The sequence below is a fragment of the Erythrolamprus reginae genome, chromosome 3 (genome assembly GCF_031021105.1).
Source record: "Erythrolamprus reginae isolate rEryReg1 chromosome 3, rEryReg1.hap1, whole genome shotgun sequence".
Taxonomy (NCBI): Eukaryota; Metazoa; Chordata; class Lepidosauria; order Squamata; family Dipsadidae; genus Erythrolamprus; species Erythrolamprus reginae.
Window position 1 is genome coordinate 189,739,487 of NC_091952.1, and position 27,704 is coordinate 189,767,190.

Consider the following 27,704-nt stretch of genomic DNA (forward strand, 5'->3'; position numbering starts at 1 on the left):
TACGAGGATATAAATATAAGGCGCCTCCGTAAAACTGAAAACATTTTTAAAAAATTTCTGTAGTCTCTGATCATCCTGACTGATAGAGCAAAATTCAGTTTATTCTGAACTTTATTCCCTAATAAAGATATTGTCCAACTGAAGAAGATTGGGGTTTTTTTTCTCTAAGACGTTGAAACAGCTATTTTTGATTTTCAGATCTTTTGTTTGACAGTCCACTGTTTTTTCGGTTTGATTGCATTCTCAGTATTTCAGGAAAAGTGGGATAATTCTAATTCAACACTGTAGGTGGGTGTCCTATGCAGTTTAGATAAAGGACTGGACAAAGTTATCTACTTTGCAAATACCTAAGTACATGTGAGCAGACACTTTATTGTGCTAAGGTGTCACAAATTTGTCCCCAAAACTTTGAAACTGTAAACTCTCTGCTGTCTCACAATGAAGTTATACTGAATTTACACTTCAAGTTTTAAAAATGAGATTTTTCAAGCAATTTCATTCACCTATCCTAGACCTATCCTATCATCCCCTAACCCCCAACACTTTACCCTTAGACTATCCATGGTTGATCTCACCAAAGTTCCTAAGAGGTCAGTAAGGGGAGTACATAAGTGCACCACAGTGCCTACCTTCCCCTGTCCTATTGTATCTCCTATATCTCCTATATCTTCTATACCTATATCTTTTTCTGCTATTTTCTCATAGTTACATTTTTACATAGTTTTACTCCTTTATTTTCCCCTATATTCCCCCTTTAATACATTCTACCTGATTATATCCTCTATAACCCTCATTGTGTATTATTGTGTATTGGACAAAACAAACAAACAATCAAAAAATTGTATTGGTATTGGAAACCTTCAAAATATCTAGTGACTTTGCTGTTTTTTTGCCTTTTATTTGTTCTTGTGCTTGATTTATTCTTGAAGTCTGTTATCTGATAATTTGCTGCTTTAAAAACTTGCATTTGAGAAGATGTTAAACCCATTACCGTATTAGTCTTTGTGCTGTAATAATTCATCCGTTTCAACATCACTACTTACGGTGTATTACAATAAAGTGTCAAGAAAGTGCAGGGGAATAATTGACCAGGAAGACTGGCTATGGTGACATATTTATCATATAAATGATAGTGTTGGAAAGCATCATGTTGTAAGCTGTCAGAGTCCCTTGCTAACGAGATGGGAGTCATATAAATTTAGTAAGTAAATAATATAGAGATAACAAATTCTTTTAAATGTTTCTAGATAACAATAAATTCTTTTAAATGTTTCTACACCAGCAGGGGTGTTCAACCTAGGCACGAAAGTTTTAGTGATGTATGAGGAAGGACCTGCCAGTTTAGAATAAAACCACAAATTTACATTAACTTTGACAGCCAAATTATATACCCAACTAGAAATAACACTAAGAATCACACATTTCAGCAAAAAATACTTTATTAGCAACATCTTTTGTGGGCAATACAGCTGGCTTTGGATATACTTTAAACATGCCATAAATAGTCACTGAACAACTTTCCACCAGTATTATATCAAATGTGCAAAAACCACTTTGCAACTATAGAAAACAACTTAATAATGTCATTCGAGAACCAATAAGCAGTTTTTTTTATTTTTATTTATTTATTTACTTACTTACTTACTTACTTACTTACTTACTTATCTATCTATCAAGTAAAGGACAGTAGTTTATATAAACATAACGTAGAAAGTAATGATAAAAGAAGACAATAGGACAGGGACGGTAGGTACAATGGTGTTTCCCACATTCGAAGTAAGAGCTGTGTAATCTCAGACGAAGTCATTCCCTCTGTCCGTTCTATTCTTTCCACGATTTTATCTCTATATATTACTTTCGTCCATTGCTCCTCCCCTTCCCTTCTGGCGTCAGCAAAGCAAGATTTTCTTGGAATCTCAGAACGTCGATTCAGAAAACCAACACAGCAGCAGCCAATAAGAACCGCTATTGTTCCCCCCCCTCTCCCCGCCCCTCAAGCAGAGGGTGGTGCGTGCAGTTTAAAGAGTTGCTCACGTAGAGGCTTCATCTGCGCGTGCGTGAGGTGAGAGGCTCATAGGTCGCTGCGCATTTCAGTTCCGCCGTTCTCGTTGCTGCCGCTTCGCGTGGAAGGCTGAGTTTGCGTTGCAAAAATTTTTTAAAAAATAAAAAGCGAAAAGAGGACCAAACTTTAGCAGCGATGACGAAATCCAGCGGCGACAAGTCCGAGAAAGAACCGTGGCGGGGTTGCTATTACACGCTCGAGGAAGTCCAGAAACACAATCATAGCCAGAGTACTTGGATTATTATACACCGTCGTATATATGATCTCTCAAAGTTTTTAGAAGAAGTGAGTATATACAGCTGGGAAATGAGGGATTGAGGAGGAGGGATTGCTGGCCGCTACTATGCGCTGCTAAAGTTTGCAAGAAAGAATGAACGGTGGAACTTGATTTTCAAGATTCTCCATGCTTACTGAAAAGTGCTCGTTAAGACGTGTGCTTTGCCTGTGCCAGGGTTCAAACTGGCACAACCTTTAGCTTCAGTTGGAAAGTTAGGAAAACGTTACATCAGTCTAGGGTGGCAGCTTTAAGTACGTTGTAAAAAAATAACAACCACCAAACTCTATTTTTAAAACAACGGATTGTATTGTTCATTTGAAATTAAAACTGGAGGATATTTGTGGAATAAAAGTGATAATTACAGGAAGAACCAGTTTGATATAGAAAAGCAGGATTGCTAAGGGTCTAGGATTCGCTATGATGAAAAGAAATTCTTCGTTTGCTTTCATTATGTAATGCACCTTTCATCTACCAGATCTTTGGAGATAAATGGTTGAGCAATGTGTTTCTGGCAATGAAGAAAGATTAAGGAAAAGTTCATCATTTTGCAATAATATATACATGTAATTTTTAATAATTATAGCAGAGAAATATTGGAGGATGGAGACTGGGAAAATGGTAATTGTGATTATGAATTTAAAATGCATAAAAAACCTCAGGCCTGACAAACCATATTATTTATTCTCATATTTGAGAGTGGAAATACTTATCAAGCTATTTCATTCTGCAGAAATGTATTTGCCTATGTGATATGCAGGTATAACATGTAAATATTTTGCTTTTGTTTATGCTATCTGCCCAGTATAAGTTAAAAGGTTAAACTATATATGTTGTGTTAGTAGAGGAAATAAATATAGACTGACTCCTCTTTACCTGGTGTGTGAACTATTGCACTGCTTAGATTGAAAGCTTTTGTTTGTATACTCTTTTACCTATCAAATTGCAATACAAATATGCATATTTAAAATATGTAAGATTAATAAGCCCCTGGCATTATACATGTTGCTTACCTCAGTGTTTTTCAACCAGTGTGCCCCAGGTGTGCCGCGAAGCTCAGAGAGAAAGAAAGCAAGAGAGAGAGAAAGAAAGAGAGAGAAAGAAAGAGAGAAAGAAAGAAAGAGAAAGAAAGAAAGAGAAAGAAAGAAAGAGAGAGAGAGAGAAAGAGAACAAGAGAGAGAAAGAGAGAAAGACAGAGAGAGCAAGAGAGAGAAAGAAAACAAGAGAGAGAGAGAAAGAGAGGGAGGGAAGGACGGAGAGAGAAAGATATAGAGGGAAGTAGGGAGGGAGAGAGAAAGAAAGAGCAAAATAGAGAGGAAGGAAGGAAGATAAAGAAAGGGATGGAGAGAGAAAGAAAGAGGAAGGAAGGGAGAGAAAGAGGGAGGGAGAAAGAAACAGAGCAAAGGGGAGGAAGAGAGAGAGAGATAATTTTTTTGCCCAAACTTTTTTTAGCCCCCCTCCCCCCCCGCACCCACCCCGCTCAATGTGCCCCAGGGTTTCATAAATGTAAAAAATGTGCCGCGGCTCAAAAAAGGTTGAAAATCACTGGCTTACCTAATAGTTACACAGTAACTACACAGCTACACAGTTGCTAATACACTTCAAATCTAACCATGGCCAAATAGATTTCACAGATAAAAGATTATATTATTTGCTTTTATCTTGGACTGGGTGTATATAACATTAGGACATCACATTTTCAGATTTTCAATTCTTGTTGATAATATTTCTTAAAGTTTTGGAACTTTTCATTAGTTAAGCGTATTTTATCTATGACATATATTTCTAAAAATGCATTGAATTCCCTGGAAATGTGAAATAGTTTGATACAAAAGAAGAAATAATTACCGGTATTCCTAAAACAAATAAATAAACATTTTCCAAAGATAAGAGTAATATGTTGCCAAGTTGGGTTATCCAATAATGAGAAATACAAAGTATGCCTATATTTTCATTCATGTAACTGAAATGATATAGTTCTCAATTCTCTTTATCTTCTGGGCTGGAGAATGATACTATTAAGTATTGTTGCAAGATTAGATTAGCTTGCTGCATACTTATGATGCCATTTCTCAGGGACTGTTCTGAGCTTGCTGAGTTAAACTGAAATTCTGTTTATACTGTAGTTTATTTGGCCTGAAAAAAATGGTTAGGGTAGTTCTTATAGTGCATGAGCGCCAGGCCAAATAAAATAGAAGGTAGAAATGCCTGCCGAGGTGGATTGATTTAATGGCATTGTTTGTTAAGAAGAATGGAATAATCTTGTTTCAAAGACCGCAGCGTTGACATCATGCATTGTAAATCCACAGCTGCATATATCAATTTGTATGGAATAATAGCAAGCTTATTACAGGTAGTCCTCAATGAGAATTGAGCCCAAAATTTATGCTGCTAAATGAGACATTTGTTAAGTGAGTTTTGCCCCATTTTACATCCTTTCTTTCTACAGTTGTTAAGTGAATCATTGCAGTCAAGTTAGTAACATGGTTGTTAAATGAATCTGGTTTCCCCATTGATTCTGCTTGTCAGAAGATCCCCAAAAGTGATCACATGACCCCCAAAATGCTGCCACTGTCAAAGATATGACCCAGTTGCCAAGCATCTGTATTTTCATCATAGAACCATTGCAGCATACTCATGGACACAAGTGTGAACAACACTCATAAGTCATTTTTTCAGTGCCTTGTAACTTTAAAGGGACACTAAATGAAGTAAGTTGAGGACTACCTATGCGCCAGACCTATGTTGTGAGCAATGCTAATATACTCACGCCCTCATCACCTCGAGGCTCGACTACTGTAACGCTCTCTACATGGGGCTACCTTTGAAAAGTGTTTGGAAACTTCAGATCGTGCAGAATGCAGCTGCGAGAGCAGTCATGGGCTTTCCCAAAAATGCCCATGTTACACCAACACTCCGCAGTCTGCATTGGTTGCCGATCAATTTCCGGTCACAATTCAAAGTGTTGGTTATGACCTATAAAGCCCTTCATGGCACCGGACCAGAATATCTCCGAGACCGCCTTCTGGTGCACGAATCCCAGCGACCGATTAGAGTCGGCCTTCTCTGGGTCCCGTCAACTAAACAATGTCGGTTGGCGGGCCCCAGGGGAAGAGCCTTCTCTGTGGCGGCCCCGACTCTCTGGAACCAGCTCCCCCCAGAGATTAGAACTGCCCCTACCCTCCTTGCCTTTCGGAAACTCCTCAAAACCCACCTTTGTCGTCAGGCATGGGGGAATTGAGATATCTCCCCCGGGCCTATATAATTTATGTATGGTATGTTTGTAAGTATGTCTGCTTAAAAATGGGGTTTTCTTAACTATTTTAAATTGTAGATTATTAGATTTGTTATGAATTGTTTTATTATGTTGTGAGCCGCCCCGAGTCTACGGAAAGGGGCGTCATACAAATCTAATAAATAATAAATAAATAAATAATAATAATACTGAAAATCGTTCACACAAATTCTAGAATTATCAACATTTTTGGCACACCTATATATGTGCAGATTTTAGATGATACAGTCCATGTATAACTCAATCCATTGGATTTTATTGTTGTTGTTAGATAGTTGCCAAAGAGAAATGCTTACATTTGAAATGTCTGTTATTCAGTATAAGATAAGTAGGGAAAAGGTTGGGACAAGCTGGGTGAGTTTGAGGAAAATGTATACAGAACTGGATAGAACTGGATGCCATCTTGCTGGCTTTTAGATCCTGTCATACAATATAGCAGTACCTTTGGCCTTTCAAAAATGTCAGTAATCATGAGTAGGTCAAGGATAAAAACTCCATTTAATTTTAATGCACAGTAACTGCACGTAGAACTAAATGATGTAAAATGCATTGCAATATGTTTAATCCTCAATATGTTTAACATTTGCTCCTTTAGTTTTATTAAAATTTTGAAGAATTTTCAAGATTGCATCCTCCTAGAACAGGGGTATCAAACTCAATTTCTTCGAGGGCCGGATCAGCATTGTAGTTCTCTGTGGGCTGGCTGGGGGAGGGGGGGGAAGCCAGGATGGACACCTCCTGCAGCACCCTGCCAGCCAAAACGCGGCACAGGGGCATGTGCACAGCTCCCCCGTGCCCCATTTTGGCTGCCAGAGGTACCACAAACCGTTCCTTTGCCATTCCAGGCTGTAGGACAGATTTTGACACTCCTGCCTTAGATTTCCCATGGTTTATACCAGTGGTGGTGAACTGTTTTGGTGTTGCATGCCGAAAGTCCAAGAAGAGAGTGCTGTTGTGCTCGCACATGTTGGCAATCGTAATGCAATGCGCACCCCTTTGGCGCATGCATGCACGACCTTTATGTCCCGCACTGTGCATACAGACAGGCAAAACCCCCACTGCACATGTGCCCTCCCCACTTCTTCCAAGAGGGCTAGTGCTCTTCTATTGCTCTTACTGGCCCATTCCTTCTCAACACAAAGGAGCAGCCAGTCCCAAGGCTGGGCGTTTGGAGCTTCTCCAGACGGCACATGGCATTGCTGAGATGGGAGAGCAGAAAGTCAGCTGGGGAATGGTGGCTCCCAGCATGAAGGATCCCTGGCAAGGCCAGGCATTCGGAGCTTCTCCAGCTGAGACATAGCGCTGCTGAGATGGTGGGCAGAGAGCCCATGCGCGTGAAAACCATCTGGCTGGTGCACCAGAGCCTAGAAGTGATGCTCTGTGTGCCCATAGAAATGACTCTCTATGTCACTTCCGGCATGCGTGCCATACATTCAATCAACTTAAAACTTCCTGTCAATCAACTTAAAGCTCTGTTGAGAGAATTGGTGCTAGACTTACGGTTGGGGGTCACCACAACATAAGGAACTATATTAAAGGGTCACGGCATTAGAAAGGTTGAGAACCACTGCTTTAATACTTTAAGCAATTTATTAAGGTTATTTATGTACATTTGCAACTGATTTAAGAGAAAACACTTCAAATCTGAAGAGTACAGCATGTCTTTACTGTTTATTAAAAGCCAGTCAAGCTTTTTCGGGGTTTTCCAGAGCTTGAGAGAAAGATACTGTACTTCAAGGGATCCACTGGTCAAGATTAATATTCTTCGAAGTAATAGCTATCTTTCTAAGCTGATGTACAAGTGTTAAAGTCAGGATTTATTAAATAAGATACTCTGTTCCAGCATGAGAATCAAAGCATTTCTCTTAAATCATTTCTAAACAGTATACTACATTGCAAACCATGTCTTGAAGCTGGAATGCACAAATGGGGTTGGGTTTTTTTAGGTCATTTGGTTCTTGAGTTAATGGCTGCATTCCAAAGTGAGGGTGGCCTGAGAAAATGTACATTTAATTCAATACCAACCCCAATTTTGTCATGTTAAAAACTACCACTTACTTTCTAAATCTTTTTGAATTGACTTTTGGACTTTGCATTGGGGGACGTAAGTGGGTGGGGGGAAGCAGCTGCCAAAATACAGTCTTTGAACCTGATGTCAGCTTTTTTTTCTGAACAAAATGTTAGAGTTGGCTTTCTAATCTTTCAAGGTTGGGGGAATTTGCAAACTCTTTCCAAGGCTGGAGAGTTCTGGCCGTTGTCCTTCATATGTAGCATCAGAAAAGGCTGGTTCATATAGGGTGAGATAGATTCCGGGTTTCTTACTGCTTTTGACAGCCATGAAATAGTTTATCCTATCATGACCTTATTATACAATTCTCTAGTGTGGTCGGAATGAATAGATATTTCATGTGTGCATTAAACATAGTTTATCTTATTCAGAAAAATACTTTACTATATGGAGTGAGTGATTTTGAATTCCAGAGTACCGCATGTAGAACATACAGTATTTTGAGTAAAGAAAATAGTTGTGTTTTTACTCTGTGAGAATTTATATATGTGGATTTTAAAATGAGATTTTCTCATTGAAAATACAGTTATGTCATACAGCTGTGATGGCAAACCTATGGCACGTGTGCCACAGATGGCATGCGGAGCCATATTGGAGGATACGTGAGTCGTTGCCCTATGTCATCTCCAGCACGCATGTGCATGCTAGGCAGCTGATTTTTGGCCTTGAGGAAGGCTCTTTCGCCCCTGGAGGCTTCAGGGAAGCTTCCTGAACCCCCAGAGTGCTGGGGGTTCAGACTGCCCAAATGGGCAAACTGGAAGTTCAAAAAATCAGACTTCTGGTTTGTCTGTTGTGCTTTTTTGTTTGCACTTGGGGGCTTCATGAAGCTTCCTTGAAGGCTCCAGAATGCGAAAAACAGCACAATGAGCACACCGGAAGTCCGTTTTTCCAAACTTCCAGTTTGCCTGTTTTTTCACCATCCCACGTTTACTAGATCAGTGTTTCCCAACCTTGGCAACTTGAAGATATTTGGACTTCAACTCCCAGAATTCCCCAGCCAGCAAATGCTGGCTGAGGAACTCTGGGAGTTGAAGTCCAGATATGTTCAAATTGCCAAGGTTGAGAAACACTGTACTAGATGTCTACTTTGCCTTATTGGGATCAATGCATTGGGAAAACTGATATAATTAATCCTAAAGGAGGACAAAATCCTACTGTACACTTAATTAATACCACTTGGCTTTTTAAATTTAGCCCCAGCAATTTCCATCTAAAGCCTACGAATTCCTAAGTTAATCCTACTAATTTCTGATGTTTCTGTATGTTCAATGTAACAGCACAGTACATGTTTATCTTTTATTTTTAGAATATTACATGTTAATGGATCTAAAATTAATCCAAATAAGTGGGTTTTTTTCTATATAAAAAAGCCCCTTTGGAAGAAAATTGTCTAGGGAGCAAATATATCCTTAGTTTGTTGTCTCAGGCTTTTAGTAAAATAAAAGCCTGTGTTTATTAGTAGCTGCTACGAAACTTTGTTAAAATATTGAGTATTTGGCATCCATGCTTTTTGGTTCTGAAATGTTTAAGTAAACTTAAGTAAACTCATCTGTTTTCTGGATTCAGTTGGTTAAGAGTTCATCTTAAAGCACGTGGCCTTTTTAAAAAATCCTTAACACTGTTGCCCCATTCTCTTGAGGATTTCATTATTAAAACGGTTTCAAGGGCAGAATTTGCCTCTCATATTTGCATGTGAGTCTTGTGTAACTTCTTTGGATGCACTTCCTTAACCCTTTCTGAATTGGCATAATCTTTAATCTGTGCACTTTTGCTTAGTCATTGTGCATAAGCATTTTATACTTTCTAACCTGAATGTTTTGTTTAGGGGGTGAAATTGCCTTTGAAAATTCACATATCTTAATTACTGTTAGCAACCCAATTTTTTGTATAGATTTTATAGAATGTTTTATTTTATTTGTTGAATTTATGAAACTGCCCATCTTGCCAAAAGTGATTCTGGGCAGCATACAACAAAACTATAAATCAGTAAATAAATACATAAAACTAATTATTAATTATAAAAAGCATTAAAAAGCTCTAAGAGCAGAACAAAAACAAAGTACAGTACGTTGTTATAGCTTTGAGCTACTGTTAATTCTTTGACCAGAACAGTTTGAAACTACCTATTTATGTTAGGAGATTTTCTAACATTTTCTGAAGAGCTTAAATTGCAGTCTGGCGCATAGCGATGCAGAGGTGCAGAGAAGAGGTGTCACCTAAAATTGTCCTCCCACTGCATTTTGCAGTAGCCGAAGCTTCCAAATATTCTTCCAAGGGCAGCTTCATATAGAGCACATTGTAGTAATCCAGTTATGAAGTGACTTAAGGCACAAGTGACTGTGGTCAGAGCACAAAGCAAAGCTGTGCAAAGGCTTTAATCAGGAGTGATGAGTCCAGGAAGACTCCCAGATAATTCACAGCATCTGTCTGGGACAAGTGCATTTCCACCTATAACAAGAGATGGAAGGTCTTCAGAGGCAGGGGATCTTGAAATCAGGTGCCACTTGGTTTCACTAGAGTTGAGCTGAAGCTGTTGACCTCCATTCACACTGGTGCACAGGGGGCTTCTTGCATCATTCAGGGTCTCTGTGTACCAACCAAGGCCTATGTTTGTGCTCTTCTTTCGTAAAAGATGTGCATGTTATGGAAAAAAGCCCAGGATGCTCGACTGCAGAAGAGCACTTCTAGCCAGAATCATCTTTTGTGCATCAAGCTTCTTTTGTAGAAGGCCTGGGATGTAGCACAAACAGAGATCCTGTCTGGTTTACAAAGAGAAGCCTAGGTGACGTGCCTGCTGCTCTGGCACAAGAAGCCTCTAGCTCAGGGGTTCTCAACCTTCCTAATGCCACGACTCTTTAATACAGTTCCTCATGTTGTGGTGACCCCCAACCATAAAATAATAAAATTATTAGGAAACTCAGAGGTGGGTTCTAACTTGCCTCGCTGCTGGTTCGCTTCCTCCTGTGCTGCATGGCTATGCCTTGTCAGCGCGTGTATGCATACATGCACAGTGCCATTTTTTAAAAAAATTACAAAAAAAGAGAGCTAAAAACAAGATGGTGCCAGAAATTCGGCTTCTGCGCATATTCAGAAGTTCCCATGGTATAGATTTTTTTTCCTGTAGCCTGTGGGTGGATCCGTCTGGAGAAGGATAGAAGAGCGGTGTCTCGGTTCATAAGACCATCAGAAATATGTGTTTACTGATGGTCTTATGGATCATGACCCACAGGTTGAGAACAGCTATTCTAGCTGGTACAGCAGTTTAAGGGACAAGACTGGGCAGTGGAGGCAGCCATGGCAGGGGGTATGCAACAGCCAAAAGGGCAGAGATGGGGAGGAGATAGGCAGGTGAATGGAGTTCCATAGAAAGCACACTCTTACCTTACTGAGGCTTTGAGCTGGAAGGGACCAAGTTGGGAATGACTTGGATCAGGCTGAGTCTTCACAACTAGTGGGATTTGGTTAATGACAACAGTGGGGACTGCCATGATTTTGGCCAATAAGTGATGGAGTTACATATCATTGTCCTTTATTGTTTAATACTAATAAATAAATAAATACATTTTTATAGCATATACAGTGGTACCTCATCTTACGAACGCCTCTTCTAACGAACTTTTCAAGATACGAACCCAGTGTTTAAGATTTTTTTGCCTCTTCTTCCGAACTATTTTCACCTTACGAACCCAAGCAGCTGCTGCTGGGATGAAGTGATTTCTTTCCCCCCCCTTTTTTGAAGAAAGAAAAGGGAGGGGCTGCTTGGAGTAGGAAAATTTTGCCGAGAACAAGGTGCTTGCAAAGGAATTGAAAGGGTGTCTTTTTAAGAAAGAAAAGGGAGGAGGGAGGGGCTGCTTGGAGTAGGAAAATTTTGCCGAGAACAAGGTGCTTGCAAAGGAATTGAAAGGGTGTCTTTTGAAGAAAGAAAAGGGAGGGGCGCCCCCCTTGCCTTTCTTCCTTCCCACTCACCCTTTAGCCTAGCCTTGCTTCTTCCACCCGCCCCCTTTAGCTGCTCCTCCCTGCCCTCTGTTCGCCTCCCTTCTACAGTTTGGGATGTTCCTGAAGGATTTGCACGCATTATTTGCTTTTACATTGATTCCTATGGGAAACATTGTTTCATCTTACGGACTTTTCACCTTACAAACCTCCTCCTGGAACCAATTAAGTTCGTATGATGCGGTACCACTGTATATATTTGTTGAGTCAAGACAGGGTTTTTTTCCTTTTGTTGAGCTGTTTATGAACATGTAATTTTGATTTCCTCCCAGGAATATTGTTACAAGCAAATACATTTTTGATGAATGCTGGAAGCTGACAGTGGATTATACTGTGAGAGGTGCTTAAGAATTCGTCTGTGAATATTTTAACCACATTTTATTTTATGTATTATTTTATTTACACTTTATTGTATATTGGGCTGACTTTGAAGACAGATCTGGAAAATACTGTTGACCCACAATGTGACATCTATTTGTTTGCTGGAACAGGTCAGCTTGATGTATGTGAGTTCTGTGCTCTGAGTCCCACCTTTTAGATGCTTCCAAATACTCAACACAGGGGTGAAATGCTCCCGGTTTGCTCATGCCTGTGGGTCGTTGGAAACCCAGTTGTGAAAGGAGCATGTGGCTACACCCACCTGCCCGGATGCTGCCATTTCTGTTCTTTTATCCTCTACGCATGCGCAAAGAATTCTATGCACGTGCGGGGGTAAAAGAACCCAAATGGCGGTGTCCAGATGGGTGGGCAGAGCCTCACCTGTCTTCGCAACTGGAACTCTGACAATCAATACGCCGATGATACCCAGTTATACATTTCCACCCCACGTCCAGCCAACGAAGCAGTGGAAGTGATGTGCCGGTGCCTGGAGGATGTTGGGACCTGGATGAGTGTCAACAAACTCAAACTCAACCCAGACAAGATGGAGTGGCTGTGGGTCTTGCCTCCCAAGGACAATTCCATCTGTCAGTCCATTACCCTGGGGGGAGAATCACTGCCCCCCTCAGAGAAGGTTCGCAACTTGGGCATCCTCCTCGATCCACAGCTCACATTAGAGAAACATCTTTCAACTGTGGCGAGGGGGGCGTTCGCCCAGGTTCGCCTTGTGCACCAGTTGCAACCCTACTTGGACCGGGCGTCATTGCTCACAGTCACTCATGCCCTCATCACCTTGAGGCTCGACTACTGTAACGCTCTCTACATGGGGCTACCTTTGAAAAATGTTCGGAAACTTCAGATCGTGCAGAATGCAGCTGCGAGAGCAATCATGGGCTTTCCCAAATATGTCCATGTTACACCAACACTCCGCAGTCTGCATTGGTTGCCAATCAGTTTCCGATCACAATTCAAAGTGTTGGTTATGACCTATAAAGCCCTTCATGGCACCGGACCAGATTATCTCAGGGACCGCCTTCTGCTGCACGAATTCCAGCGACCAGTTAGGTCCCACAAAGTGGATCTTCTCCGGGACCCGTCAACAAAACAATGTCACTTGGTGGGACCCAGGGGAAGAGCCTTCTCTGTGGCGGCCCCGGCCCTCTAGAACCAACTCCCCCCAGAGATTAGAATTGCCCCCACCCTCTTTGCCTTTCGTAAGCTACTTAAAACCCACCTCTGCCGTCAGGCATGGGGGAATTGAGATCCTCTTTCCCCCTAGGCCTTTACAATTCTATGCATGGTATGTCTGTATGTATGTTTGGTTTTTATATTAATGGGTTTTTAATCGTTTTTAGTATTAGATTACTATTGTACACTGTTTTATTGTTGCTGTTAGCCGCTCCGAGTCTCCGGAGAGGGGCGGCATACAAATCCAATAAACAAACAAACAAACAAACAAACCCACAGGCACAAGTGAACTGGGAGCATTTCACCCCTGACTCAACGGTTAAGTATGTTAATTTTAATATTTAAGCTCTATATGGCTTGATACTGAGATACTTGCAGGATGATCTTTAAGTACAGTTTGGAGCTGGCTAATTAATATGGATAGGAAAGATCTCTTATTGAGAGATTGCTGATTTCTCTCTGAAATAAAGGAGACAGAAGCACACAGAAACTGCTTTTCTATTAGTTTGCTCCTGCTCTACAATAACTTCACCCTGAAAATTTTATCAGTTTCCACATTGTTAATTTTCTGCAAGTTATTAAAAACAGAATTATTCAATAGAGCACTAGGAATATGTATTGTGAATGATTTTATTTGCTTTGTAATCACTTATGTATTAACTGCTGTCTGCTTATCTTCATTTTATCTGTATGTTATAGAGCAGTGTTTTTCAACCAGTGTGCCGCGAGACATGGTCAGGTGTGCCACGAAGAAGGAAGCTCAGGTTCCGGTCTTGCAACTTTTTGCTGAGAGAGAGAGTGAGAAAGAAAGAGAGAGAGAAAGAGAGAGAAAGAGAGTGAGAGAAAGAGAGAAAGCAAGAGAGAGAAAGAAAAGAGAAAGAGAAAGCAAGAGTGAAAGAGAAAGAGAAAGCAAGAGTGAGAGAAAGAAAGCAAGAGAGAGAGAGAGAGAAAAGGAGAGGAAGGGAGAGAGAGAGAGAGAGAGAGAGAGAGAGAAATGAGCAAAAAGGGGAGGAAAAAAATGAGAAAATGATTGAGACAGAATGAGAGGAAAGAGAGAGAAACAAGAGAGAGAGAGAAGTGACTCTTGATTTAAAGCATATGATAAAAAGCACCCAAAGAATAAGAAAGGAAAAAACCCCCCAGCCCTCACCTGTTTTTGGAAATGGTTCAAGAGTGTGTATACACACACACACACACACACACACACACACACAAGGGTGGGGAGGAGACAGGGATGGAAAAAGAAAGGAGAGTATCTTAAAGTGTCATTTTGGTTGGTGGTGTGCCCCAGGATTTTGTAAATGTAAAAAATGTGCCGCGGCTCAAAAAAGGTTGAAAATCACTGTTATAGAGGTTTTATTATGTTACCTTATCTTGTTATTACTATTTTTTATTTATTGTACTGCAGAGATTTTATTCTATTGTTTATGGGTGAATTGCAAACCACCAAGATTCTCCTTAATTGCAGTGGACATAAATTGAATGAATAAATCTGGAGACTAAATAATGGCTTAAATGGGCATTTAACTTTATTTAATTATAAGAGTTATACTGTAATACTGTGGTATTGAACTATAAAGAAGATAAAAGTTGAGTAATGAACAGGAAAAATGAACTTTGTTTTCAGATTATACATTAAAAATACTAGAAAGCTAAATTATGCCCAAACCAGATCAGTTTGCCTAGTGCAGGGGTCTGCAACCTTAAACACTCAAAGCACCATTTTGACTTGTTTCCCACAGAAAAGAAAAAAACCAGGAGCCACAAAACCTGGGTGGGTGTGGCCAACTCGATGTCACTCACTCCCATCCAGTCACATGACACCCACCACCACCAGCTACACCTAACCAGCCATCATTAAGGCAGACAACTGGTTGTTAAAAAACACAGGGAGCCACAAAACCCTTCAACACCCCCTTCTGTCTTCCTCCTTCTCTCACCCTCCCTCCCCCCTCCCTCTTATCTCTCTGTATCTCTCTTCCCCCTTCTCTCCCTCTCATCCCACACCATTGCCCTTAACTTCTCAGGCTAGACAAGGAGTGACTGGGAGGGGAGGGTGAGGGGTAGGATCAGTCAGTGATAGGATCACTCAACAGGGAGCACAGCAGAAGGCCCAAAGAGCTGCACGCAGCCCTGGAGCCTCAGGTTGCAGACCCCTGGCCTGGTATAAATTACAGCAGCACTTATTGATTCTAAAGTATATATACTGTACATTGAAATCTTCATGCTTTCTTCTATTTAACCAGCATCCTGGTGGAGAAGAAGTCCTAAGGGAACAAGCAGGCGGAGATGCAACAGAAAGTTTTGAAGATGTTGGCCATTCTACAGATGCCCGGACATTGTCAGAATCGTTTATTATAGGGGAGCTTCATCCAGTAAGTACAAATAGCATGGATATTCTTGTTCTTCTTAGCAACAGTTCATTTAGTGACCATTCAAATTTACAGCAGCATTGAAAAAAGCAACATGACCATTTTTCATATTTACGATTGTTGCATGATCACATGATCAAAATTAAGATAGTTGGCACCTGACTCATAGGTATGATACTTGCAGTGGCCCAGGTTTATGCTATCACTTTATGCCAAGTTCTGACAAGCAAAGTCAATGGGGAGACCAGACTCACTTAACAATCATGTCACTAACTTAACAATTGCAGGGATTCACTGAATAACTGACATAAAAGATTGTAAATTCACTTTAAAACTTTATCACTTAGCAATAGTAATTTTAGGCTTCATTGTTGTGGTAAGTTGAAGACTACCTGCAGTTTTCATATTTTAATAACTGTTATTAAGTTAGAATTGTTGGAAACATTCTTCTGTAACCCAGATTTCTACAGATATTTTTGTTCTACCCAGTCATTATATAGCCTGTTATCAGGAATTACAATAATTGTTCAAAGTATTTTGCAGGATGCAAAACTGGCACAATTGAATAATTTATTTTAGATAAAGTGCCATAACTGAGCTATTATATTTTATAATATACTGTATTTCTGTATCGTATGTTTACATTCAAAATATATATACTGCTCAAAAAATAAAGGGAACACTCCTTTATCCTAGTTCTGAATGAATGAAATATTCTCATTGAACACTTTGTTCTGTACAAAGTTGAATGTGTACAGTGATCCCCCGATCATTGCGAGGGTTCCGTTCCAGGACCCCTCGCAATGATCGGGTTTTCGCGAAGTAGCGCTGCGGAAGTAAAAACACCATCTGCGCATGCGCAGATGGTGTTTTTACTTCCGCCGCAGCAGCGAGGAGCCGAAGATTGGGGTTTTAAAACACCCGCGCGGCTTACAAACCGAGCCCTAAAGCCAAGCGCCAAAGGCGAACTTCTGCGCTTGGCTTCAGGACTCGGTTTGGAAGCCGCGCGAGTGTTTTAACAGGTCTCCGCCATCATGGGGAGCTTCCTAGCACCCCCCCGAGCCCCCAACCCGGGTTTGGGGGGTGCTAGGAAGCTCCCATTGTTGGCGGAGACCTTTTAAAACACTCGCGCGGCTTCCAAACTGAGTCCTGAAGCCAAGCGCCAAAGGCGAACTTCTGCGCTTGGCTTCAGGACTCGGTTTGGAAGCCGCGCGAGTGTTTTAAAAGGTCTCCGCCAACAATGGGAGCTTCCTAGCACCCCCCAAACCCGGGTTGGGGGCTCGGGGGGGTGCTAGGAAGCTCCCCATGATGGCGGAGACCTGTTAAAACACTCGCGCGGCTTCCAAACCGAGTCCTGAAGCCAAGCGCCAAAGGCGAACTTCTGCGCTTGGCTTCAGGACTCGGTTTGGAAGCCGCGCGAGTGTTTTAACAGGTCTCCGCCATCATGGGGAGCTTCCTAGCACCCCTCCGAGCCCCCAACCCGGGTTTGGGGGGTGCTAGGAAGATCCCATTGTTGGCGGAGACCTTTTAAAACACTCGCGCGGCTTCCAAACTGAGTCCTGAAGCCAAGCGCCAAAGGCGAACTTCTGCGCTTGGCTTCAGGACTCAGTTTGGAAGCCGCGCGAGTGTTTTAACAGGTCTCCGCCATCATGGGGAGCTTCCTAGCACCCCCCCCAGCCCCCAACCCGGGTTTGGGGGGTGCTAGGAAGCCCCCCATGCCGGCGGGAAGACCCAGGGAACGTTCCTTCGGCCGCCCAGCAGCTGATCTGCCGGAACGCAAACTCCACCATCTACGCATGCGTGCAGATGGTGTTACTTCCGGGTTGAAAACTCGCGATATAGCCGTTTCGCAATGATCGGGGTCGCGATACCCGGGGGATCACTGTATTATAAAATGAATGTGTATTATAAAACAGTATAAATTCAAATAACAGAGCTGCCTGATAAAGGAAAGAAAAAAGGACATTATTAATTACCAAAGTCTTATTGCTAATGCTATGTTTGGTTTATTAATCCTTTGGTTCAATACTGTAATCTGTTTATTTCAAAATTTCAGGGCTCCCCCATGAAAATGTCAATAAAATTATTAATTATCATATGTAAAACTGATGTATATTTTGATTTCTCATTCTACATTCTTCGTAAATGGGCCCTCCTGCTGATGAATGATTCTCTCTGGAAAAGTACAGCTTTATAGCGTATACTACATGCTGTATACACAACAGTAGTGGATTCTAAATCCCATTGCTACTGGTTTGCTTGCATGCGATGCTTCTACACATGTGCAGAAGTATCCCGGGTGGGTGGGCTGAGCTTTACACCCCCCCATTGATACACAGTCCTTTCCTGATTCTGTACAAGATTTAATTTTAACAGCCTCTATTAAGATCATATCTCAGCACTTTACCTTCCAAAATATCTGTTCCTGATGCTTTTGCAATTACAAAGGCAGAAGAAAATCTGTGCAAAACTTGTATTTCACCATGATTTTGTACATGTTAATTATTTTAATACCACCTTGCATAGCATTCTGTCATTGTAGGATGTTTGGCTGCATAGCTAGAGGTATAACAAGCAGGAAGGGGAGATTATGATCCCGCTATATAGAGAGCTGGTGAGACCACATTTGGAATACTGTGTTCAGTTCTGGAGACCTCACCTACAAAAAGATATTGACAAAATTGAACAGGTCCCAAGACAGGCTACAAGAATGGTGGGAGGTCTTAAGCATAAAACGTATCAGGAAAGACTTAATGAACTCAATCTGTATAGTCTGGGGGACAGAAGGAAAAGGGACATGATCGAAATATTTAAATATGTTAAAGGGTTAAATAAGGTCCAGGAGGGAAGTGTTTTTAATAGGAAAGTGAACACAAGAACAAGGGGACACAATCTAAAGTTAGCTGGGGGAAAGATCAAAAGCAACATGAGAAAATATTATTTTACTGAAAGAGTAGTAGATCCTTGGAACAAACTTCCAGCATACGTGGTTGATAAATCCTGAGTAACTGAATTTAAACATGCCTGGGATAAACATATATCCATCCTAAGATAAAATACACAAAATAGTATAAGGGCAGACTAGATGGATCATGAGGTCTTTTTCTGCCGTCAGTCTTCTATGTTTCTATTGCTGTGATTCAAGCTGTGCTATACTATACAGTGTTGTGCTCTAAACACTTACCTAAGTTTTTTTTAATGAAAGATAATGATTTATCTCTTGAAGAGGTAACCAAGAGTGATTCATGAATGGATTAGATATATATATATATTTCTAACAGAATAAAATGTTTTTTTTATCTTTCAGGATGATTGGGGAAAAGTTGACAAACCAACGGTAAACATTTCTCTTTCAAATTTCAAATCTCATTTCATCATTCCTTGTTTCCCTGAAAATAAGACTGTCATATATTTTTTTGAACCCTGAAATAAGCACTTGGCCTTATTGCCATGAACTCAAAGACCCGATTGGGCTTATTATCAGGGGATGTCTTATTTTGGGGAAAAATGAGTAACATTTCATTATAACATTTTAAATAAATACTAAATACAACTGTGGCTACATTTTCTTATAGGAATCCCAGATTTTGAGGAGATTGACAGAACTGTAGTTCTTATTTATCTCCAGCCCAGTCAAATATTTTCTAATGCGATATCTCGTTATCTCAGTTTTTTTAGGGTTGGGATAGGGTAGAATGCACAAAGCTTTAAGTGGGAGCATCCTATAGTTAAGGAGGGCTGACCATTATATTCATGGAATTATTTCCAAGAGTTTAAGTAAATACCAATAAATATTCTTTGATGAATTCTATAGGATAGTCACTAGATTGTTAATCAGTATGTATGGCTTAATATTGTCTCAGTGAGTCAGTCTTGTAATACCTAATGATGTAGCATTATCAGTCTTCGGGGAAGGATGGCATACAAATATAAATAATAATAATAATTATTATAATTATAATTATAATTATAACAATCTGATATTAGCTAATAGCCCAAGAGAACCTTGAGCAGGGCACTGTTAAAGATTATACCACAAATAATTTATTTGGAGGTATTATGGATAGAATCCCAAACTTTATGAATGCAGAATATTTTTTTGATTCCTGGTAACTGCCTGGACTGGTTTTTTTGCTGACGTTGCTCAGAAAGGGCTTGTCATTGGTTGATTAAGAATGGGAGGAAGTGATTGGTTCAAGGTCACGCCACTGGGTTTCTGCTTAATTCAGTCTCCTGGTTTCTGTATTTCTCTAAACTTTGTAGAGGTAATATTGTCAAAGCTATTTCTTCCTAAATTATACCAGGTAGATTATTGGAATAGGTAAGGTATTTCAGTAAAAATTATTTGAAACCATCTGCCCATTGGACTACATTATATACCCTTTTGACATTAACAATGTTGAGCAAAGTGTTAAAAAAAATGTGCATGTTAAGGTGTATTTTTGGAATTTTGTTGTTTAGATAAGATTAAAGTAACAATAGAACTTTGCTCAAAAAAAGTGCTTGGATATGTCAGAAAAGCAAGCTCTGGCTTGGCAAAAATGTTTGAGGAAGGATGTTGTTAAGTCCAGATAATAAAAAAATAATAGTGATAAATAGCAATAACTGCATTTTATTGAAGTACAGTAGTACCTCTAGATACGAGCTGCTCCACATGCGAGTATTCCAAGTTACGAGCCGTGACGCGAGCAAAATTTCTGTTCAACACCCGAGCTCAAATTCGGGATACGAGCCGAGCTTCCGCTAGGTGGCGCAAGAATCTCCTTGCTTCCAGTTATCTCGGCACGAAAAACAAAGTCTAAAGGCATTCGTTTGAGATGCGAGTTGATCAACTTACGAGCTCGGGTCTAGAACGAATTAAACTCGTATGTCGAGGTACCACTGTATTATCAAATTAACTTTTTAATAATCATCAGGCTGAATAATATATAGACTACAAGTTGTATAATCTGAATTAATAATATCAATAAATCATTAATAATATAAATTTAAAAGATAAGGGGAAAACAATCTGAACTTCCATCATAGACCAGCTTGTTCAAAATTCTTCTATCCAGTCTGTGTGATGAAAAATATTAACAATTGATCTGTCAGCAAACAGCATATATCAGCAATCCATTCTTGCAATTAGATATTGATTGATGTTGTATGATTTACTTGGTTAGGGGGTTTGCATGAAGAATCGTAATTCCTTATGCTTTAAAAAAGCAATAACATACGCATCAGCTGAAATTTGAGATTTCAAACCAAAATATGTTAATATTGGGCAAGCTCAAACTATTAATGTACGTATTCCTCAATTTTCAGCAGTAAAGTGGTCATCACCAGACCACTGAATACTCTCCAATTTGTGTGTATATGTGTGTATGTTCTTTGCTACGTTTCGGCGAAATCACATTTGCCATCATCAGGCTGAAGTTATTGGCTTTGTGCTGCTTTGAGTATGGTTTGTTTGCAACTGCCTTTTTTTTATATAAATAGTGGTGGGGTGGAGTTGCAAATAAACCATACTCAAAGCAGTACAAAGCCAATAATGTCAGCCTGATGATAGCGAATGTGATTTCGCCAAAATGTCGCAAAGACACTCCAAATACTACATGGGAAAAAACCCGAACCAACAACAATCTACATTGTACTCACAACTGTCTGTCTGTCTGTCTGTCTGTCTCTCTCTCTGTGTGTGTGTAAGTTTTATTATCTACATTTTATGAGAAAAAAATGGTTAGTTGGTTCCTTGTGAATGCTTAAATATTGTAATAAAAGTTGGATAATTGCTCTTTATTGGCAAGCATCTTTGTAGTGCCTCTGTCAGCTTTTTTCCATTTTGAAAGAAAATGGAATGCACATGTAGTACTTAATGTTAATCATTTATCTAACTCGGCAGACAGTTTTAATGTTTTTAGCAACCAGATTGAATGTTTGGAGAATTTTGTGTGGCCTATTTCATGGATCACAATGGGAGTCAAACTCGATCGTGTCACATCTTGTAATGTTTTCCCCCCTTGTGGAGCTAGAATGGGCATGGCCTGCATATGATGCATCTAATCTGTGGGCCGCCTGCTTGACACCCCTGGTCAAAATGGAACTCCTAAAAACGCAATGCAATTCATACAATTAATTTGTGCAGAGTTTAAAATGTTCTAGAATTCAGTGAATCAGAATTCTAACAATTCTGGTTATTTGGGGTAATTTATTATTTATTTATTTATTTTATTAATCAGATTTGTAGGCCGCCCCTCTCCGCAGTAATTGGAAGAATCCCAGCAGAAAAATGACCTCAGTCACTGTAGAACTATTTTTCTATTAAGAAGGAGAAACTTCGAACTCACTTAAGGTCTATAACTAAATGTTTTTGTCTTTCAGGGCACTTATATTACCACTGTTGACTCTAGCGCCAGGTACAATTTTTTATTCAATTTGCAATTTGATGGTTTTATTATGTTCTAATATTTTTTATAATTTAGCACAAGTTCTATTAATACATTGGGATAATAATGGGTGGGCAGAATTGCTTTTGGCTAACAGATACTATAGCTGGGATTTGTCTATAATAATTTGTGCCTAAAATTTATCTTAATTTCTTAAATATGAATGCTTTTATTATATAAGTAAGTTAGTGTTGTGAGCCGCCCCCAGTCTACGGAAAGGGGCGGCATACATATCTAATAAACATAAACATAGTTCGCATAGCACATGGTTCATCTAGTATAGGGATCTGCAACCTGCAGCTCCGGAGCTGCATGAGGCTCTTTAGGTCCTCTGCTGTGACTCCCTGTTGGGTGATCCCATCACTGACTGGCCCTGCCCCTCACCCTCCCCTCCCAGTCACTCCTTACTTAGCCTGAGAAGGTAAGGGCAATGGTGGGGGATGAGAGGGGGAGAAGTATAAAAATAAACACACAGAGATACCTAGAGGGGGAAGAGAAAGGTTGTGGGAGGGAGACAGAAAGATACACAGAGTGATACAGAGAAAGGGGGGAGACAGGGAGTGGGAAGGACGGAGGGAGGGGGGAGGACAGAGAGAGAGAAAAGGAGAGAGACAGAGGGAGTTGTCAAAGGGTTTTGTGGCTCCCAGTTGTTTGCCCTAATGGCCAGCTGGGTAGGTGTAGCTAAGGGGGGTCATGTGACTACGTGGAAGTGAGGGACATCGAGTTGGGCATACCAATGCAGGTTTTGTGACTCCCAGTGTTTTATTTTCTGTGGCTCTTTCAGTGTTTAAGGTTGCATGATCTAGTATATCATATTATCTTCAGGGTATCTCATATTCGGAAAACTAGGAAGGATACTTAGAGCTAGTATGCTTTAAGTACCCTTTATGACTCCAGTCAAGGGATGAACATTGATAATTCCTCCTGAAGCTTTCAGTTTTAAATATATTGGGTATGTTTTGAGAGGTATATAGTTGTAAGAATACAAAGGAATTTATTGGGCTTGTATCTTCCTGAACAGCTCAGACTGTTAAAGGGAAGAGATCTCTTACGTAAAGCTATATTTAAGAATACTTCTGTGGTCACTTTTAACTAAAAAACAGCTTTTATTATTTTGCATTCTATTTCTGCCTGTGATATAATTCAACTCAAGAAGTCTGCCTTCTCTTAGTACACATGAAGACAGCCTTAATTATGTTTACTCAGTCGTGTAAAGCATTTATTTTACTATGGAGCAGATTGCCACACTGCTTGCCTAAGCATGTTAATTTATTCCTGTGTTGGGAAATGTTTTATTGAAAATTCAGGTAGTCCTTGCTTAACTACTGCAATTGGCCCCGGAATTTGGGTTGTAAGCCATTGCAGTCATTAAGGAGGTCACTGTGTAATCTATCTTGATATTATGAGTGTTTTATTACTATTGCATCATTAGGTGAATACTATCCAGTTAAACTATATCCAGTTAAGCAAATCCAGCATCTCTGATGAGTGATTTTTGCCATTTTCTGCTGGAAAACAGGAAAAAGGAAAGTTGCAGATCATGGTCACATGACCATGGGATTCTGCAGTGAATTTTAGTGAACAACATAAAGTGAACTTTATGCCAAGCACTTGGAATGCGGGAGGGAGTGTGAGAGTTGTAACTTTGAAGGTTGTAAGTAACTTCTTTTTGAGCATATTGTAACTTAAAATGGTCATTAAACAAAGGGGTTAAACGAGGACAACCTGTAAATGAATATATTTTCTGAAATATATGGGTATAAAAATAACGTTTTGGATTTTTTTTCTTCCCCAGTTCATGGTCCAACTGGGTGATTCCAGCAGTAGCAGCTATCATTGTGGCCCTTATGTATCGCTTCTACATGTCGGAGTAAGCCTAGTAGTAAGACGTAATAATGGAACACTCTGTTTTGGGCAAGAAAATGAAATATATACCTCCGGGTACGACATCAGGACAGCATCTTAATACCAACTTTAAAGAAGTGCATTCCTCTTTTTATCAGAAATTTAGAATTAATTTGTTTTAATACCGTCCTACATAATGCTGCCTTTTTCTATTTTGTTTTCAAATGCTAATATTTTTTTCTTTTATATCTTCGTGTCTATCGTTTAATTGCATGATGCTAAAATGCTGCGCTTAAAATTCAGAACACTCAGCATAATTTTCAGTTTCTTACTATTTAAAATTTGTCTGATTCTTTTTAATGAATTCTTTAGGCTTCTTTTACAAAAATAAGTAGATGGAAATTTGTGTCTGTGCAAATTTTTCCATTTTTGCCATTGCTTATATTCTGGTATATTTTGTTTCTTATATAGCTGTATCATTTTTAAAGAGTTTTCAATATGGAAATGATAAACACTCAAAATAATTTCAGTTTTGTTAATAAACTGAATTAACAATATTTGTTAATATTACTGTGGATCCACATATTTCATTGTGTAAAATAAAATACTAATTATCCTTAAATGATTTGCGATAGGGAGGATTTATAATAGACACAAAGTTTTTAGTGGAGGAAAAAGGAAACAATAATGGCAGATAAAGGTTAATGTATATGTTAAACAGTAGGTCATTAATTAATAAACTAATTGAGAGCAAATCTAAATAACTTCATCTTAAGTACTGTGCTTTATGATTCTTAGCTGTATTATGGATCATTGCTTTATTAAATTGTTATACAAGTATGGAACAGCAGGATAGTGTCCCTTCAAAAACTTGTGCAAGAAATAAAACATTTTCTTTGTCTGTATACAAAGAAAAAAATACCAATGATTTCATCTTATTTGTGTTGTCAGCAAGAAATGTGGAAAGTCTATTTACCATGGGTATGGATTTCAATTATCTGCTTAAACTTCCTATATTATTAGAGTTCATATATTTATGTAACTCATGATATGTAAGATGTTCCTATAATAGAATTTTTTTGCATGCCTTATAGAATTCAGTACCTGAAAGCAAATACCTAGTTTCCAGCATCTATTCATGCTTCCTTGGTAAAATATTATAATTATATTATGAAGATGTTGACATTTATCCTAGTCCCGTTTCCCATTTTCTGCCTGTTGATGGAATTTAATCCACACCCCAGAATTACTTTTCTCAATGACGTCATGTATGTGTTAAAAGAGTGTGGGTGATAAAATGGATTCCTGAAGGACACACCTGAAGGACACACAATGTGACAGAAGAATACTCCTGAAGACCATGTTTGGAAGTAGCCTTCCTAGAAGTAAAATCACCATTCTATGGCATCCCCATAACCCAACATTAACACTTTATCCAAGAGGTAACCATAGTTGATAGTATCAAAAGACTCTGGGAGATCCAGAGGACCAAAAGAGTCATATTCTCCTCATCTTTTTTCCTGCTACAGGTTATTCTACAAGGTGATCAAGGGGATTTTGGTTCTATAAACTTCTTGAAACTGAATTAACTTGGATCTAGAAAATCATTTCCAAACAATACAGCCTTGAGTTGATCATTAGAAGAGTTTATGATCAATCAGATATAAATTATATTAGATTTTGAAAATGTCCAAATGATTATATTGGAGTGTTCTTCTAAAGGCTGGTAGAATTGTTTTGAAATAACAGAGTTGGAACTAACCTTGGAGGTCTTCTAGTCCAATCCCCTGCTCAAGCAAAAGATCCTACCATTTCAGACAAATAGTTGTCTAATCTCTCCTTAAAAATCTACAGTAATGGAACACCAACTTCTGAAGGCAAGCTATTCCACTGTTTAATAGTTTTCACTGTCAGGAAATTTCTCTTTATATCTAGATTGGTTTTTTCCTTGATTAGTTCCCATCCATTGCTTCTTGTCTTACCGTCAGATGCTTTGAAGACTAGGTCGACCCCTTCTTTGTGGCTATCCCTTTGGTATTGAAACATTGCTACCATGTCACCCTAGTCTTCCTTTTCATTAAGCTAGATATACCAAATTCATGTAACTGTTCTTGGTATGTTTTAGTCTCCAGTTGCCTAATCATCTTGTTACCCTTCTCTGCATTTTTTATAGAATCTCAACATCTTTTATGAATGACATGTCTCCTTGGATAACGTTGCAGGATCAAATCTGGGTCAGTCAATGGGCCAGAGGTTTAGTCTTCTGAGATTTTGGACTCATGCTGGAGCCCAGCCTCAGGGAACTTCTCTCTGATCCAGGTGACCAACCCAGATTGGATTCAATGTCTTTTTTATATTGTGGCAAACAAGTGGGTCTTAATAAGGTATTATAAAATGGTACTAATACTTGACATGATCTTGATTCTATCCTATTAAGGCAGCTTAGGACTGCATTGGCTTTTTCTGTGGCTACAGCACATTGCTGGCTCATAAGTGATTGTCCACTGACTAGGACAAATGAACCCCATTACATTTGAAATGATTTTTTTCTAAAATATAAAGTTATTAAAAGTTTAAAAAAATAAATAAAAATTTATTCAAACTAAAATTGAGTAAGAAAAGAATAAATAAAAGAAAGCTGAAGTGCAAGAAGAAAAAATCTGGATGGAAATAGAATAGAAAGAAAAAAGAAATGACTTCTGATCTTTGCAGTAGTTGTAAGTACAATTGTAAATTTCTTTTTTCTATAAAGTTGTATCAAGATTCTTCTTTCTATAATTTGTCCTATCCAGTTGTCAAAACTACAGAACATAAGTTCATTTTCCCATTTTCAATTAAAACAGTTTCCAGTCATTAATAACCATCTTTTTTCTCTAATCAAACAGATCAATTTTGCCAATCTTCTGTCATCTTCACCAACTACTCCTGTAATAAGCTTGCCAAATCTTATTCAACTTTCTGCTTACAATAATTTTGTTCTAGTTATATATAAAAACAAAGTTCCATGAAATTGTATTTAAAAAAGGTTTAAGCAATATTAAGACTGTAATTCATTACAGCAAGGGAATTGCTTATTTCATTGTTCTGTATAATTCAATAACTGATAATGTATTTTAATTGTCATTAAATGTTTTAAATATTTGAGTTTATAATGACCATAGGTATGAAAGTAGGTATCCATGAACTTATTATCTTGGGAAGCAAAAAGATATCTGAATTTTTAAATTGCTATTTGTAGGACTAAAAGTAAAACAACAGTGATGGAAGGAAAATGTTTTTCTATAAAACTAGATTTAAATAATTGGATACTTTCCTTCTTTTAAAAGACACAAATACTTGGTTTATTTTAAGGTTTGATAATGCTATGAACTGACAACTTTTCAAGTATTGTAATATGATTGTTCTTGTACTTAGAGATTACTTTTTCTTTTTGAAAATTAAAGGTGTTATTAATTCCAAGAATATGATTGCTAATGAGAGTCTGTATATGACTGGCAGGGTATAACTGTGATGCTGTATATAAATAAAATAAATGCAATTGCTGAAGTTGACAATACATATTGCTTTGCCATACCCAAATATATTTTGATGTTCCAAATACATAAATGGATGACTACACAAATGGATTTAGAAATTTTATTTGTTACTTTATATTCTATGCTTTCTCAAATAACGACAAAGTTGAGTACATAAAACATAACTCCATAGATTCGCCCTCATGGTTTTAGATAGTTAGGTCATGGATTTTGGGATGCTCTTTATTAAACATTTTTTCAAAACTTAAGAAAGAGATGATGCTAG

At 38.9% G+C, this 27,704-nt stretch overlaps 1 protein-coding gene across 1 annotated transcript; it reads left to right on the plus strand.

Moving 5' to 3' along the window:
• The first annotated feature begins 1,909 nt into the window (after nucleotides 1-1,909).
• On the plus strand, nucleotides 1,910-27,459 carry CYB5A (cytochrome b5 type A). Its single transcript, XM_070747450.1, has 5 exons — nucleotides 1,910-2,347; nucleotides 15,505-15,633; nucleotides 18,938-18,967; nucleotides 21,994-22,028; nucleotides 23,854-27,459. Exons 1-5 carry the CDS (start codon nucleotides 2,198-2,200, stop codon nucleotides 23,930-23,932), a joined length of 423 nt encoding a protein of 140 aa, XP_070603551.1. The 5' UTR covers nucleotides 1,910-2,197; the 3' UTR covers nucleotides 23,933-27,459.
• The last annotated feature ends 245 nt before the right edge of the window (nucleotides 27,460-27,704 follow it).

Excerpts from the sequence above, each read along its gene's own strand:
- CYB5A (XM_070747450.1), top strand. The coding sequence starts at position 2,198 with ATGACGAAATCCAGCGGCGACAAGTCCGAGAAAGAACCGTGGCGGGGT. Across the intron at positions 2,348-15,504 it reads TCTCAAAGTTTTTAGAAGAA|CATCCTGGTGGAGAAGAAGT; the intron begins GTGAGTATATAC and ends CTATTTAACCAG. Across the intron at positions 15,634-18,937 it reads TTATAGGGGAGCTTCATCCA|GATGATTGGGGAAAAGTTGA; the intron begins GTAAGTACAAAT and ends TTTATCTTTCAG.